At 41.4% G+C, this 15,223-nt stretch overlaps 2 protein-coding genes across 4 annotated transcripts in view; one reads left to right on the top strand and one right to left on the bottom strand.

The window, feature by feature from the left end:
• Positions 1-4,221, bottom strand: part of Cir1 (corepressor interacting with RBPJ, CIR1) — a 35,498-nt gene extending 31,277 nt beyond the window's left edge. For both annotated transcript variants that reach the window (XM_045147907.1, XM_012949171.2), the window contains exons 1-2: positions 4,043-4,221; positions 1,453-1,547 (exon numbers count right to left, since the gene is read on the bottom strand). In XM_045147907.1, the coding sequence (XP_045003842.1) occupies positions 1,453-1,547; positions 4,043-4,114 (167 nt within the window). In that variant the 5' untranslated portion in view covers positions 4,115-4,221. The remainder of the gene's footprint in view (positions 1-1,452; positions 1,548-4,042) is intronic.
• A 12-nt stretch (positions 4,222-4,233) lies between these two features.
• Scrn3 (secernin 3) overlaps positions 4,234-15,223 on the top strand; it is a 30,350-nt gene continuing 19,360 nt past the window's right edge. For both annotated transcript variants that reach the window (XM_045147906.1, XM_004660330.3), the window contains exons 1-4: positions 4,234-4,289; positions 8,957-9,126; positions 10,135-10,316; positions 10,859-11,061. In XM_045147906.1, coding sequence (XP_045003841.1) covers positions 8,968-9,126; positions 10,135-10,316; positions 10,859-11,061 — 544 coding nt within the window. In that variant the 5' untranslated portion in view covers positions 4,234-4,289; positions 8,957-8,967. The remainder of the gene's footprint in view (positions 4,290-8,956; positions 9,127-10,134; positions 10,317-10,858; positions 11,062-15,223) is intronic.

Below are 15,223 nucleotides of genomic sequence, written 5' to 3'. Positions count from 1 at the left end.
GAGTCACAGTACAGTCTACATAACTAAAATACCACTAATTAGTTGATTTACTAACCAAACACAAACAAAATGAAAACAACTAAAGGGCAGGTACCATGCTGGAAGAAAAAAGCTTTAGCCACGACATACAGGCTGAAAGGGGCACTTTACTTTTCTTCTTAAGTCTTCTATGCATCTTTTCATTGTTGTATTTCTTTTTTTTTAAGTTTTAAATAACTTTTCACTTTAGCATATTAGAGAGAGAACTTTCTCTAAGAGTTCTCAGTAGTTAAAATGTAATGGTATTTCTGGGCTGGAGAAATGGCTTAACAGTTAAGTGCCTGCCTGTGAAGCATAAGGACCCGGGTTTGAGGCTTGATTCCCCAGACCCCACGTTAGCCAGATGCACAAGAGGGCACACACATCTGGAGTTTGTTTACACTGGCTGGAAGGCCCAGTGTGCCCATTCTCTCTCTGTCTATTGCACTTAAATAAATAAAAATAAACCAAAAAAAAAAAAAATTTAATGTAATGCTATTTCTGAAAGGGATGCCTCACTGAGACTTGCTCACAGTCTGTAAATGTATTACATGAAGCTACATTTTATGTGAATGGGTGAAGGTAGAAGAGGCCATCAGTAACTATGAGACTAAAGAATGACTTAAGAAAAAGCAAGTTTTCTGACACAATTATTTAAAATATACTAGCAAGTGTACTATTTCATGTGTGTGTATACATGTCTCTGTGTGTATGTGTGGGTGCATATGTGTGCAAACATGCAAGCTCATGTGTGTAGAAGTCAGAGGTCAATAATGTCATGTGTTTTCCTCAGTCTCTCTATTTTTCAAGATTTATTTAATTACAAAACAAAACAAAACAAAACAAAACGGGTGGGTGTGGTGGCACACTTTAATCTACTAGCACTTGGGAGGCAGAGGTAGGATTGCCATTGAGTTTAAGGCCACCCTGAGACTACATAGTGAATTCCCATAGTGAATTCCAAGTCACCCTAGGCTACAGTAAGACCCTACCTCAAAAAAACAAAAAACAAACAAACAAACAAAATTGAGGGAGAATGAAAGAATGAAAGAGAATGAGACAGAGTATGAGTATGGGCACGCCTGAGCCTCCTGCCGCTGCAAACCAACTCCAGACAGTGTATCACTTTGTGCACTTAGCTTAACATGGATACTGGGGAACTGAACCTGGGCCGTCAGGCTTTGCAAACAACCAATGAGCCATCTCTTCAGCCCTCTCTCCCTTATTTTTTGAGTCAGGGTCTCTTGCTGAATGTTCAGCTCATCAGTGAGCCCTAGGGAGCCTGCTGACTTTACCTCCCTAGCACTGGGATAAGGTGCATACCACCACACCTATTTTTACACGGGTGCTGTGCATCCGAGCTCAGGTCCTCATGCTTGTGAGGCTAGTACTTTACCTAACGAATTGCCAGCCCTGCATGGTGCTATTTCTTACCTGTTATCATATGATTCTTGTTCCTTAAGGTATTGTTGCATTAATTCTTCTTGTTTCTTTTTATCATATGATATTTTCTGTTCTGCCATCCATACCTAAATTAGTGAAAGAAAAAATGTAAATCAGTTAAATTCAAATGAAATAGTCAGTATGCTTTTCTTCTATAATAAAACAAAATATTGTTTAGCCAGATGTGGTGGCTTACATCTGTAATCCCAGCACTCAGAAGACCAACATATGACTAATGTGAGTTCAAGGCCAGCTTGGACTACACAATGAGTTTTTTTTTTTGCTGTTATTTTTTTGTTTATTTTTATTTATTTATGTGAGAGCTACAGACAGACAGAAAAGGCAGGGGGGTGGGGGAGAGAGACAGACAGAGAATGGGCACACCAGGGCCTCCAGCCACTGCAAACAAACTCCAGAACCTGGGTCCTTAGGCTTCACAGGCTTCAGCTTAACCGCTAAGCCATCTCTCCGGCCCTGTTGTTATTGTTTATTCGGTATTTGGAGGAAGGGTCTCGCTCTAGCTCAGACTGACCTGGAATTCACTATGTAGTCTCTAGGGTAGCCTCGAGCTCATGGCGATCCTTCTATCTCTGCCTCCCGAGTGCTGGGATTAAAGGCATGCGCCACCACGTCTGGCATAATGAGTTTTAAACCAGCCTGAGCTTCAGTGAAACCCTAGCACCCCCCTCAAAAAAAAAGCAAAAACAAACTATCCAAATACTGTTTATTGTTTACAATATAATAATTGGGCAACACCTGAAAAAATTTATTTGAACCTTAATGTAACTTCTTTTACAATTTTACTTATTTGCACGTGTCATGCATGTGAGAGGGGCAAGGCCTCTTGCCACTACAATGAACACCAACCACTTTTTGAGTTATGCTTATGTGGGTGGCTTGTGAACTGACCTAGGCCAGTAGGCTTTTCAAGCCAGTGCCTAATGTTGAGACATCTTCCGAGCCCTGCTTCATGTAACCTTTTTGTTGTTGTTGTTTTTTGAGGTAGGGTCTCATTCTAGCCCAGGCTGACCTGGAATTCACTCTATATTCTCAGGGTGGCCTCGAACTCACAGAGATCCTCTTACTGCTGCCTCCTGAGTCACATGACTTCTTAATTCAACTATTTGAAATGGCTTTCAGACAAAAGTGTAAAACTTAAGTCAGGCGTGGTGGCATATGCCTTTAATCCCAGCACTCGGGAGGCAGAGGTAGGAGGATCGCCGTGAGTTCGAGGCCACCCCGAGACTACAGAGTCTATTCTAGGTCAGCCTGGGCCAGAGTGAGACCCTACCTTGAAAAAACAAAAACAGTGTAAAACTTGAGATGTGCTCTGAATATGTCTGGTACAACAGTTTCTTTTACTCAGTCCTGTTATTTCAGAGCACAGACCACCATCTCTCTACATGGAATGAGTCTAAACTAGGTAACTGCTTGGTAGAGCACATGACCAGTGGGGTTAAACATGGTCATGAATGCTACATGGTGTCATTAACAACCTAAGGTAGGAGAGTTGTAAGAGCAGAAGGAGAAAAAAGGGAAAGGAAATGAAAAGCTGCTGTAGAGAAAAACAAAAGATGCCAGGTGAGGTGGTACATACTTATCATACCAGCACTTGGGAGGCAGAGGCAGGAGGATCAGAAGTTCAAGACCATCTTTGACTAGATACGGAGTTTAAGGCCAGCCTGGGAAAAATGAGACCCTGTCTTAAACAACAACACATATAAAACATATATATATATTTTTTACATACACAGTACAGGATTCACAGCTGGTTTAAAAACAACCGAAGCTTAGTTTATTTCCATAAGTATGTGGGAGCCAGCAATTAGCCTTCGATCACTTCTTTGTAGTGCCTAGTGTTAAGCACCCACTTTGTGCTTCTATTGTTTTTCTACATCCTTTCATTTAACCGTCCTAGCAGTTTTAAAGTTAAGGCAATTGACACTGATCATCTCTAGAATAGGAGACTCAGGTTCAGCAGCAGTAAATTTTTTTTGTGAAAGCCTAGGGGCTCAAGTGACTGTGCAGGAATAAAGAGAATCTAGGTCTGACTGCAAAGCTCAGGCACTTTTTACATCACCATTCTGTTTCTTTCCGCTACACTTCTAGCCACGGTCCTTCTGTATAGTGCACCTGGCTGACCTACACGGCTTTAAAACACTGAACATTAACGAAGTCCTCAACACTCCACTATCAGGAGGGACGAAGAGTAAAACAAGGGGTGAATTTCTCCGGTCAGATCTCTGAAATGGGGCGTCTTCTTTACACGGGGGAAATTCGAGATTCGGAAGGACAAAACAGGAGTCATCGGGGAGTAGTACTAAGGCAGGATTTTTTGAACATCCATCACCATTGTATAGATCTGCACTCTGGCTGACCGAGTCAACAGGTCCGGCGAGGTGCTCGGCGAGGGAAAACGGAGCGAGTCTCCCTCTTCCGCAACCCCCCTCCCCGGGACCCCACCACCCCGGGATCCGGGCCTAGACAGGAGGCAACGGACCCCACACCTCCCCGCCACCATTACTCCCATCCCCGGCAGCCGAAGCGGGCTACGTTCCTCTCCGCACCCGCTTCGACTCACCTTCTTGATGTTGGACTTAGAAGCGGGATGGAAGTCCTTCTTGCACATGAAATTGGCGAAAGACTTCCCCATTTTGGAGTCCGAACTGGGAGAGCGAGCCGCAGGGTTGGGAAACTACGTCAACAACAACAACAACAACAAAACTGCGGACGCCTAAGCCGGAACTGCGACGGAGCCGGCGTCCGAGGGCACTTCCGAGGTCAAAGGTAGCGACTTCCGGCGGCTGGCCGCGCAGGCGCCCGGGCAGGTGAGGGGGCCGTCCTGGGTTGGGGGCGGTGGTTCGCCGCCCACGGGAGGCTCTCGGAATCCAAGTGCGTGACTTTCTGGCACGCGGACTGCGGTGGCGGAACCCTCGCCCCTAAAAAGCGTGTGTGAAAGCGCTCGCGTGGAAGGTCGGGATCCGGCCCGGGACTCTGCCGTTCCGTTTTCTCGGGCCGCAGGGTTCTACTTTGTTCTATGTCAGACGCTTGACATCTCTGGTTTTTTTTTTTTAATTAAATTGAATCAATTAATTGATTTTTGAGACAGGGACTCTCTAGATAGCGCAGGCTAGCCTTGACGTCCTCCTTGTGATAGTTCTGCCTCAACTCCCAAATGCTGGGGGATTGCAGTCAGGTTCGCATTGCTGGCAGAAATCACCCTACCAAGAGCAGCTTGCGGGGGGGGGGGGAATATTTTGGCTTACAGACTAGAAAGGAAACTCTGTAATGGCAAGGGGAAATGATGGCATGAGCAGAGGGTGGATATCACCCCCCCTAGCCAACGTCAGGTGGGTAACAGGACCAGGAGAGTGTGCCAGGCACTGGCAAGGGGACAGTAGCTAAAAGCTCACCCCAACGATACACTGCCTCCAGGAGGCGTTAGTTCCTAAATGTCCATCAGCTGGGAACCTGACATTCAGAACACCTAAGTGTACGGAGGACACGTGAACCAAACCACCACACTGGGATTTACATGTATGCTGCACCAGGCACCCTCTCGCTTAACATGTCATACTGAATTCTCACAACAGCAATATTAGTGTGTTCCCCCATTTTTTTAAAATGTGCCTAAGAGAATAGAGAGAGGGATTAAGTAGCCTGTCAAGGTTATGTAGTGGCATAACTAACTTGGAACACAGCAAAAAGAAAGAGATCCAAGACCTAAGCGAAATACACAAAAGAAGTAAAACAATGGTTACAATCTCTATCATTGAGAAGAGAAACCTTTAGGAGTTTCAAGTTGAAGTTGTTTCTGGATTCCTTTTCTCCCTTCCCCTTCCCTCCTCTTCTCTTAAAGGAGACAAGGAGAAAGCTAGCTTCTTTCAGGCAGTCAGTCAGAGGCAGTAGCCCAAAGAGAGAACCAAAAGATGTCACCCTGCCTTCCTTGGCAGAACTGAAACACGGTCTGATCCGGTTCCATCAACACTGATTGCAGCGCCCCCTACTGCTTTCCCAATCTAACACACTACCCAGGTGGGTGAGTCTTTGGATCAGCCCCCTGGATCTAAGAACCAATCAGGTCTCTCCCTTACACTCCTGAGCATGACCACAAACCCCATCCCAATTAGCTATAAAGAATTTATCGCCCGCTGGACTCTCTCCTCCCTGTGAGCACATCTCCACCAATACGCGTGTAAAGCTTTGCTGGGAGGGAGAGAGCACTTCTCGCAGCCTGGGTTATTTCCCTGCTTGCCTTCTACCTGGGTCTTTCTTTGGGGTGGCTTCTTAATTACATGTACGCCTTTTCTTTGATCTCCGAGTCCTTCACTATTTCATTTATTTATTTGAAAGGGGGGCGCAGCTATAGCATAAGCGTGTAAGGGCCTCTAGCCACTTTAAATGAACTCCAGTCGTATGTGCCACTTTGTGCATTTGGCTTTACATGAGTACTGAGGAGTCAAACCTGGGTCCTTTGGCTTTGCAGGCAAGCGCCTTAACCGCTAAGCCATCTCTCCGGCCCATTCCACTATTTCTTAATCCTCTCTGGTCTTTTATTTGAAGGGGAAGGCTCCATATGGCCTCTCTTCCATCTGGGCCACAGGACTGGTCTGTGTTGCTTTCATCTAAATAGTAAGGTCTTTCCCTTCTTCCAGCCTGCTAAGTGTGGGCTCTCATTAGCTGTCTGGGTCCTCGTCGGTTTGTTCCACACATGTATTCTCATTCCAGGTACCCTTTGCACATTGTTACGATTTTCTTCTAAACTCTGGGCCTACCACGTGTGTAATTCCTCTAAACGGGTCTACCACATGTTTAATAATTCTCTTGACTTTTTTTTACTACTCGTTTTTCCAATGTCTGAATTTCCCAGTCTGTTTTGGTGCTTTCCTTCTGTTCTTTCCTGAGTCTATCACTAACTACTGAATCTCTTAACTTTCATCAGTGTGGAGGTACAGGGCTGATGCTTTTATGCTTTGTTCCCATGTAGATATGAGTTTCTTCTAAATCTGTTTTTTTTTTTAATTTTTTTTTTTATTAAGAACATACTTTTAGCCAGGTATGGTGGTGCACGCCTTTAATCCCAGCACTCAGGAGGCAGAGAAGTAGGAGGATTGTGAATTTGAGCCAGCCTGAGACTATATAGTGTATTCCAGGTCAGCCTGGGCTAGAGTGAGACCCTACGTCAAAAAACAAAAACAAAAAATCTACTTCAGTGATAAGCTGTCAGTAGCCTCTGGATCTCTGCTTTGGTATGTGTTGAGTATCCTCAGCATCTGTCTCCTTCATCCTGTTGCTTGCTGATTGTCAGGCTCGCCATGGAAGCATCACTCTTGCTCCTCTCCCCAATTCCTCTGTGGTTTCACCTAGACCTTGGCTGAAGTGTGAGGGGTGACTTATCAACTCCGTTCTCGCTACCTTCTGAAAAAGAAAAACATTCTGCAATGGCGAATGAAGTCAGTAGAGTCTAGATGGGATAAGCATTGCTAATTTAGGGAGATTTTGATGAGTGTAGCCCCTCTTTTAGCCTAAGGGAGCTTGTCATTGGAGACCATAATCTTTGTCTCCATAAGATTCTGACCTAGTTCCCAGTTCCAGATATGGGTTCCTTTATACTGAGTGGATCTCTTAGCCAATCAGAAGGCCACTGGTTACCCACCAAAGCAGTGTGCCACCATTGCACTGGTATGCACATCTTGACAGGCTGGTTGTTTCTGAGTGGTTTAGACCTGTGCTTCCTCACACAGTTGTTGGCTGCTTTCCTCCAGTAGCTCATGTAGTGTTTTCCAGCACTAGACAGGCTAACTCTGGGGACTGGCTCTCTTCCAGATTCCAGCCAGGTCTCTTGGTGTTCTGTGTTGGCAGCATACTGTATTTTCAGCAATAGAGTCTTACCTTTTACCTCATGCAGGTAATCAAGTGCTTTGACAGAAGCCTGTCTTGTTTTGGGAACCTCATAGGTCTCTCCAATTAACAGCTCAATATGGGTAGCAATTGATATCTAGTACTGGGCCCGAGCCAAATGTTTTAAGGTTAGGCTTCATCCCACCCTCTCCAAGGACCTTCTTTCCAGGCACTCTCACCATACTTCTGTTGAAGGTTGAATCTTCTAGTCAACCTTCAAGGAGAAAGGTTTCTATGATATCAAGTCATTTTGGGTTTAGTTTCCTGCCCCCCAACTGCCCTTCCCCTCCCCAAACCCTTCCATCCCTCAAGTTGCCTGTGAGGTTTGCTGGCAACTTCTAAATCTTTGCCATGGGTTTCTAGGTCCTGTCTTCCACATGTGTGTGTAACTGCTCCAGCCTTTTCCTAGATACCAATTTTCCCTAAATGAACCTCACAATTCATAATTTCTCCCTAAATCAACTCAGTACTTCATAACTTACCCTTCTCAAGTCTGCTTTATCAATTCTTTGTAAAAATAGGATAAGGACCCAAAATTTGGAGTTTAGAGTCCTGGGGAGGATCCCTCCTGAACCCCCAAATCCTGCATCACTCTCTCTTCCCCTTTGTTTCCTTCCTGTCTTCCTCCCTCCTTCATATTTTATTTTGAGATGGGTTCTTACTATACAATCTATGTTGTTTTATACAGTCTACACTGCCCTTGAACTTGATCCTCTTGCCTCAGTCTCCCCAGTGCTAGGCTTACAGGTATGTGTCACTACACTGTCGTCCTCCTCCTCCTCCTCCTCCTCCTCCCCCTCCCCCTCCTCCTCCCCCTCCCCCTCCTCCTCCCCCTCTTCCTCCTCTTCCTCCTCCTCCTCCTCCTTCTTACTATTATTGTTATTGTTTTTGTTTGTGGTATAGGGTTCCACTCTAGTCCAGGCTGACCTGGAATTCACTAGATAGTCTCAGGGTGGCCTCGAACTCTTGGCGATCCTCCTTCCTCTGCCTCCTGAGTGCTGGGATTAAAGGTGTGCACCACCACACCTGGCTTTGTTGTGTTTTTTAATGTGACATTTATTCAATTGTGATTCTGTTTTTTTGCTTTTTTTGATAGCCAAAAGTTAGACTAGTCGAGTGCAGTACTGAAGAAGGGGGGAAAATATAGAACAAGGAGTTCTATCTGTAACTGACTGTGAACAATCAACTGAGATAACTCACTACTGTGAGTCTGTTTTAAAATGGGTAGTATCTTCCTATATAAAACCATCCTACAAAGAGAGTAGAATATAGCCTTTACAGTGTATGCTGGTGTACAGATCTGCAAATGTGGGACTAGAAAGAAGGAAACTCCAGGACAGAAAAGTTTATAGAATACATTTGACTGCATTCTAAAAATGTAGACTAAAAGAGAATAGTTCCCATTACAGTTTTCTTATTGTTTTTTTGTAGAACATGATTCGTTGCTAAATCATGTACCTACTTGTTTTTGTATTAAAATATATGTTAAGCTTTTAATGTATATCATTTGTTATATACATTTATATCCATTGGATATAAAGAAAGCTCTTTGTACTTCAAAATGATCTTATTTTGAAACTTCTGTGATTTTTAGCTTTTAAAGAAATGGAGCCCTATTCCTGTGACACATTTGTGGCATTACCTCCAGCAACAGTTGGTAATAGGATTATTTTTGGAAAAAATTCAGATCGACTCTTTGATGAAGTACAAGAAGTAGTTTACTTTCCAGCTGCAATTCATGACAATTTGAAAGACCATCTTAAGGTAGGAAAATTCACATTTTGTTAGCAGTAGGCTTCTTTAAGAACATAATAAAGTTATTCTCTCTGTAGATAGCAATTGTCATGAGACTATAGAAGTTAAAATTCAAGAGTTTAAATTTTTTTAGAAGTAATATAAATAAAAAATGGACGTTTGGTCTTTTATTTCAATTTAGAAGAAGTTGATAATTATTAATTCTTAGATCAAATATTTGACTGCTTTTTGTATGTAAGAATATTGTGGGGGTTTAAAGTCAGCTCTTGAGACTTGAATGCTGTCTTATAGGAGCTTCAAGTACATGAGGAATAGGCTGTATGTGCCACTAACCCCACATAAATTAAGATACTTTAAATGCTAAATTTAAGTAAGAACAGCATGCTATGGCAGCAGAAAAGGAACAGTTAATTTTAGGGACTAAGGAATGATTCTCTTAAGAGTAGAGGTTTCGGATGGGGTTTGACAGATAAAGGATTCTAGTGGTTTAGAATAAGAAAAATTATTCCAAACTCTAGAAATAACATAATATGGGTAACATACCTACAGCCTGCTGTATGAACATGCTATCAACTGAGCCATAACCTCAGCCTTATAGATAGCAGTTTATGGCTCATCCAAAAAAGCTTATTAGGCCCCACGATAACACTATCACTTTGTGTTTTGTGTACATTCTCTCTCTTGTAGTGTGCATATTAATTAAAGTGTCCTTTAAATTTTTTACTTAAAAAATCCTTTCCTTTTCTGTTTTTTTCTTTTTTCTTTTTCTTTTCTTTTCTTTTCTTTTTTTTTTTTTTTGAGGTAGCATCTCACTCTGGCCCAGGCTGACCTGGAATTAACTATGTAGTCTCAGGGTGGCCTCAAACTCATGGCAATCCTTCTACCTCTGCCTCCTGAGTACTGGGATTAAAGGCATGTGCCACCCTGCCTGGCCCTCTGAACAATGTATTACATTGTGAATTTTAGCATGCTTTCAGTTTTGGTTTTGTGTTTATTGTATAACTTTTTCTTTTACAGTGTACTTATATAGAAATTGAACAGGTTCCTGAAACATATGCTGTTGTCCTTAGTCGTCCAGCTTGGTTGTGGGGGGCAGAAATGGGAGCCAATGAGCATGGAGTTTGCATTGGAAATGAAGCTGTCTGGGGAAGAGAAGAGGTTTGTAAGGAGGAAGCACTACTTGGCATGGACCTTGTCAGGTGACTTCTGTTATCCCTTCTTATTGTCACATTTGTATACATTGTAACTTTGGTGTACTCTTATCTATTTTGTTTTCCTGTTTTTTGGGGGGGAGGGGGCTTGATACTTCATATCACAAATTGTTGAGTACAAGCATGCAATTTCATGATTCAATTATCATTAATTATGAAGGGAAAAAGTTGGAAATTATGATTTATTAGAAGTACCAAATCTACTTTAACACATGGTTGGGTAATTCTTAGCATTATTATCTTCATTTTACAAATGAGTTTTCTGAGTCTCAGAGATAAATAATTTTATGATAAATTACCAAGATGGAATTTGAACAATTGACATACAAATTTTGATTACAATCCTTTATTTGACTCCAAAATCTTACTTTCATGATCTCAAGCTGTCTTCAGAAGGAAAAGATTTCATTTTACCTGTTTACTTGAAGGAATTTATACTTTGAATGTAAATGTTTTCATGAGCATGAAATTGTTTAAGAAAAATAAATTTAATTTATTTTAATCTGAGAGCCCTAATATTTCTATTTTAGGCTTGGCCTTGAAAGAGCTGATACAGCTGAAAAAGCCCTCAATGTCATTGTTGACTTATTAGAAAAATATGGCCAGGGTGGAAATTGTACAGAGGACAGTAAGATGGAATTTAGCTATCACAACAGTTTCCTGATAGCTGACAGAAATGAAGCCTGGATTCTGGAAACTGCAGGGAAGTACTGGGCAGCAGAAAAAGTACAAGGTACAGACAACCTTTTGTAATTTGGTTTATATAATTATAATAATATAATTGATAAACTATATGCCTAACTACAGCTACTGTATTTAATTACCTTTGGAGCGATGAAGTCCATTGCAATAATGGACTAATAGCAGGACAAAGTTAAGTTAGAATGAATTTATAGTGAAAGAGAACTCTGATGAGCATTCTTGAAAAAGCTTAAAAGGCAGCATTATTTCTGTGCAGCAGCTTTGGGATGTTTCATAGTAATTTTCTCATTTTAATAACCAGCTCCCTCTCATTTCTTCCTTGTAAAAACTTTGTACAGAATTGCATAATTGCATCTTATGCAAGTATGGAGGTGAAGAAATGAGAATTTTGCTGGGGGTGGATATCTTTGGGTCAGTGTCAAGACAGAATATATTCATACAGTAGTAATGTAAAAGTCGATGTCGCTGAGTAGTTTGATTGCTTTGGAATTGATTTTTCCCCTAATCCTCTTAATATTTCAAATAAGGAACTCCAGAGATATAAAGTAACTTAAGGTAGTGAGTGACCACTTGGGATTTAAGTCTTCATCTCATTCTCAGCTCAGTGTTTTCACATGAAAGGATAGCCTTGTGTTCAAACATAGCCACTTGCTTCTTGTGTATGAACTTTTTGGGCCTCCTAGGTTAAGTGGTTCATGAATGTTACAGGCCCACAGATGCTGTAAACACTGAGGAAAGAAAGGTCATTGTAACCTGGAGGAGTTCAGAAAGATGTCATGAAAGGAGTCTTGAGCTGGGGAAGATTTGGATGTTGTTCCTATTTTGTTGTTGTTGTTATTTTTGTTTGTTTGAGGCAGGGTCTCACTCTAGCTCATTCTTAGGGTAGCTGGGAACTCACGGCAATCCTCCTACTTCTGCCTCCTGAGTGCTGGGATGTGTGCCACTGCACCCGGCTTGGATGTTATTTTTCAAACTTGGTCATTGACAGTTGTTTTCATGGACTTTAAAAATATTTTGCTCTTTATATTTTATAGATTTTGTATTTATTAATAAAATACTAATATATAAAATTAAATTTAGGGGCTGGGGAGATGTCTCAGGAGTTAAAGGCACTTGCTTACAAAGTCTTCTCGCTTGGGTTTGATTCCCCAGTATCCACATAAAGCCAGATGCACAAAGTGGTATATACATCTGGAATTCGTCTGCAGTGGCAAAAAACCCTGGTGCACCCAAGCTCACTATTCACTCATAAATGAATAAAAATATTTTAAAAATTTAAATTTATAAACAAAGATTCAATTTAGTTTACTTTCTTATAATGCTAATTGTTTGATTATGTCACTGAGCACTTTTTACTATATTAAATGTGTTACTTGAAAGAGAAATGAATAAAAACATTCTGTTGAAAAAAATCCCATCTGGTCATGAAAAATGAACAGCTTTACTTGGCCTTACTATCTACTTGTAGATTATCTTTGCTATTGATTTCTCTTTCAGTTGCTAAATGAACTCAAGAACTAAAGTGGTGTTTTGAATGCTCCCAACATAAAGAAATGATATGTCTTGAGATGATAGCTATGCCAATTACCTGGATCTGGTCATTACACATTATGTCCACGTATTGATGCGCCACACTGTGTGAGCACAGATGTCTGTGGTTACTGTGTGTCGTCAAAATATGTAGTCATTTTTTAAAAGCTCTGAGTTGTTAAATATAGGTAGAAAAATGTTCAGTGTACTTAATTCTGTTATGATTTTTCTTTTTTATAGTAAGAATATACCACATATGACTTCATTAGGACAATTGATTTATAGATGGTAGACTGACATTTTAAATACTTTATTTTTATTTACTTATTTGATAGAGAGAGAGAAAGAAGCAAAGAGAGGCAGATAGAGAAAGGGCATGCTAGGGCCTTCAACCGTTGCAAACAAACTTCAGCTGCATGCACTGCCTTGTGCATCTGGCTTACATGGGTCCTGGGGAATCATACTTAAGCATAGGTCCTTTGGCTTTGCAGGTAAGCATCTTAACCACTGAGCCATCCCTCTAGCCCCAGGCTGACATTTTAAATCAATTTTAAGACATCCCTTTTCATTTATCATAATCTGTATCATGTTTATTGTTTTTTTATATTATGGTTGAAGGATTTGATTATAACTTAGTACCACAGTATTTTTGGAATGGTTGTAGTGTGAAATGTCTTCCAGAGGCTCATGTGTTTGAACATTGGCCCCAGCTGGTGACACTTTTTTAGGAGGTAGCACCTTGCTGAACAAAGTCGGTTACCAGGAATCAGGCCTTGAAGTCAATAGACTAGCCCTGATTCCTGAACTGCCCAGATGTCAGTGAGCTCCTGCTATCTAGCTTTCCCCAACATGCTGGACTATAGGCCCTTAAATCAGGAGCCAAAGCATATCCTTCCTACCTTATGTTTCTTTCATGTATCTTATAGTGATGAGAAAAGTAACAAATACATTTCTCTTCTAAATTTATGACTTTTTTTAAAAAAAGTAATTCATAGAAAAAACTTAAGAATAAACAATCCACTTAGAAAACAGGCAAAAAGCTGGGTGTGGTGGCATATGCCTTTAATCCCAGCAGAGGTAGAAGGATTGCCGAGACTTTGAGGCCACCTGAGACTATACACAGTTAATTCCAGGTCAGCCTGGACTAAAGTGAGACTCTACCTTGAAAAAAAAAAGAAAAAAAAGAAAAAGAAAGAAAGAAAAAAGAAACAGGCAAAAGTTAGGGAGAGGTTTTTGACTTAAGGGAGATAAGAACGTGAAATGATGTTCACCATCATTAGCCATTAGAGAAATGCAAATGAAAACCACAATAAGATATCACTGTACCTCTGTCAGAACGACTAAAATAAAATAATGACATGACCAAATGCTAATGACAATAATGGATACTGAGCCGGGCATGTTGGCACACGCCTTTAATCCCAGTATTTGAGAGGCAGAGGTAGAAGGATTGATGTGAGTTCAGGGCCAGCCTGGGAATACAGAGCAAGTTCCAGGTCGGCCTGGGCTAGAGTGACACTACCTCAAAAAAAAAAAAAAAAGAAAAAAAGAAAGAAAGGAAGGAAGGAAGGAAGGAAGAAGGAAGGAAGGAAGGAAGAAAAAGAGAGAGAGAGAGAATGAATGTGGATATAGAATCATACATACATTCTTCATAAAAATGTACAGTAGCCAAATGGATAAGGCATTGGCCTTCTAAAAATGTACAGGTAGTTACATGGTTAACACTTTGCTTCTTAAAAATAGCTTACCATGCCGGGCATGGTGGCACATGCCTTTAATCACAGCACTGGGAGGCAGAGGTAAGAGGATCGCTATGAGTTTGAGGCCACCCTGAGACTCCATAGTGAATTCCAGGTCAGCCTGGGTTAGAGTGAGACCCTACCTCAAAAAACCAAAAAAAAAAAAAAAAAGCTAACCATGTAATTAATCCAGTTGCATGTTTGTACATTTTCCCCAGATAAGCAAAAGCCTAACTTTCATACAAAATCTGTACATAAATATTTATAGTAGTGTTACAATCAGCTCCATGTTTCTGGGTCAAACATCTAACCTTAGACACAGGTTATGGGAGGAGGGGATTCACTTTAGACTTATAGATCCATGGGAAACTCCAGTAGCAGAAGAAGCTGTTTACTTCATAGATCCAAGCAGACAGAAACAATTGCAGAAAGCCAACAAACCCCAAACCCACCAGAGCTCAAACTGCTCTCTCCACACCTTTGGGTTAGAGTCAGATCTGCCCCCAAACACACCTTAGATGTGGACCCCAGGTTCCACCCCAGTGATATCTCCTCCTGCAGGCTGCTGGAAACTTAACCTTAATCAAAAATATTTGAGGCTAGCTGTGCATGGTGGCACACACCTTTAATCCCAGCACTGGGAGGCAGAGACACTCTGAGGCTTCATAGTGAATTCCAGGTCAGCCAGGGCTAGAGTGAGACCCTACCTCAAAAAACCAAAAAAAAAAAAAAGTACCTGAGGCTATGGGGGCATACATTCACGTGTAAACCACCACAAATAGCTTTATCCACATTGACTTTAAATATGTTTTGTTTATTTTTATTTATTTATTTGAGAGTGACAGACAGAGAGAGAAAGAGGCAGATAGAGAGAGAGAATGGGCGTGCCAGGGCTTCCAGCCACAGCAAACGAACTCCAGATGC

This window comes from Jaculus jaculus, chromosome 4, assembly GCF_020740685.1.
Source record: "Jaculus jaculus isolate mJacJac1 chromosome 4, mJacJac1.mat.Y.cur, whole genome shotgun sequence".
NCBI classification, from domain to species: domain Eukaryota; kingdom Metazoa; phylum Chordata; class Mammalia; order Rodentia; family Dipodidae; genus Jaculus; species Jaculus jaculus.
The sequence above is the reverse complement of the archived record's forward strand: the minus strand, read 5'-3'. Positions and strand labels throughout refer to the sequence as shown.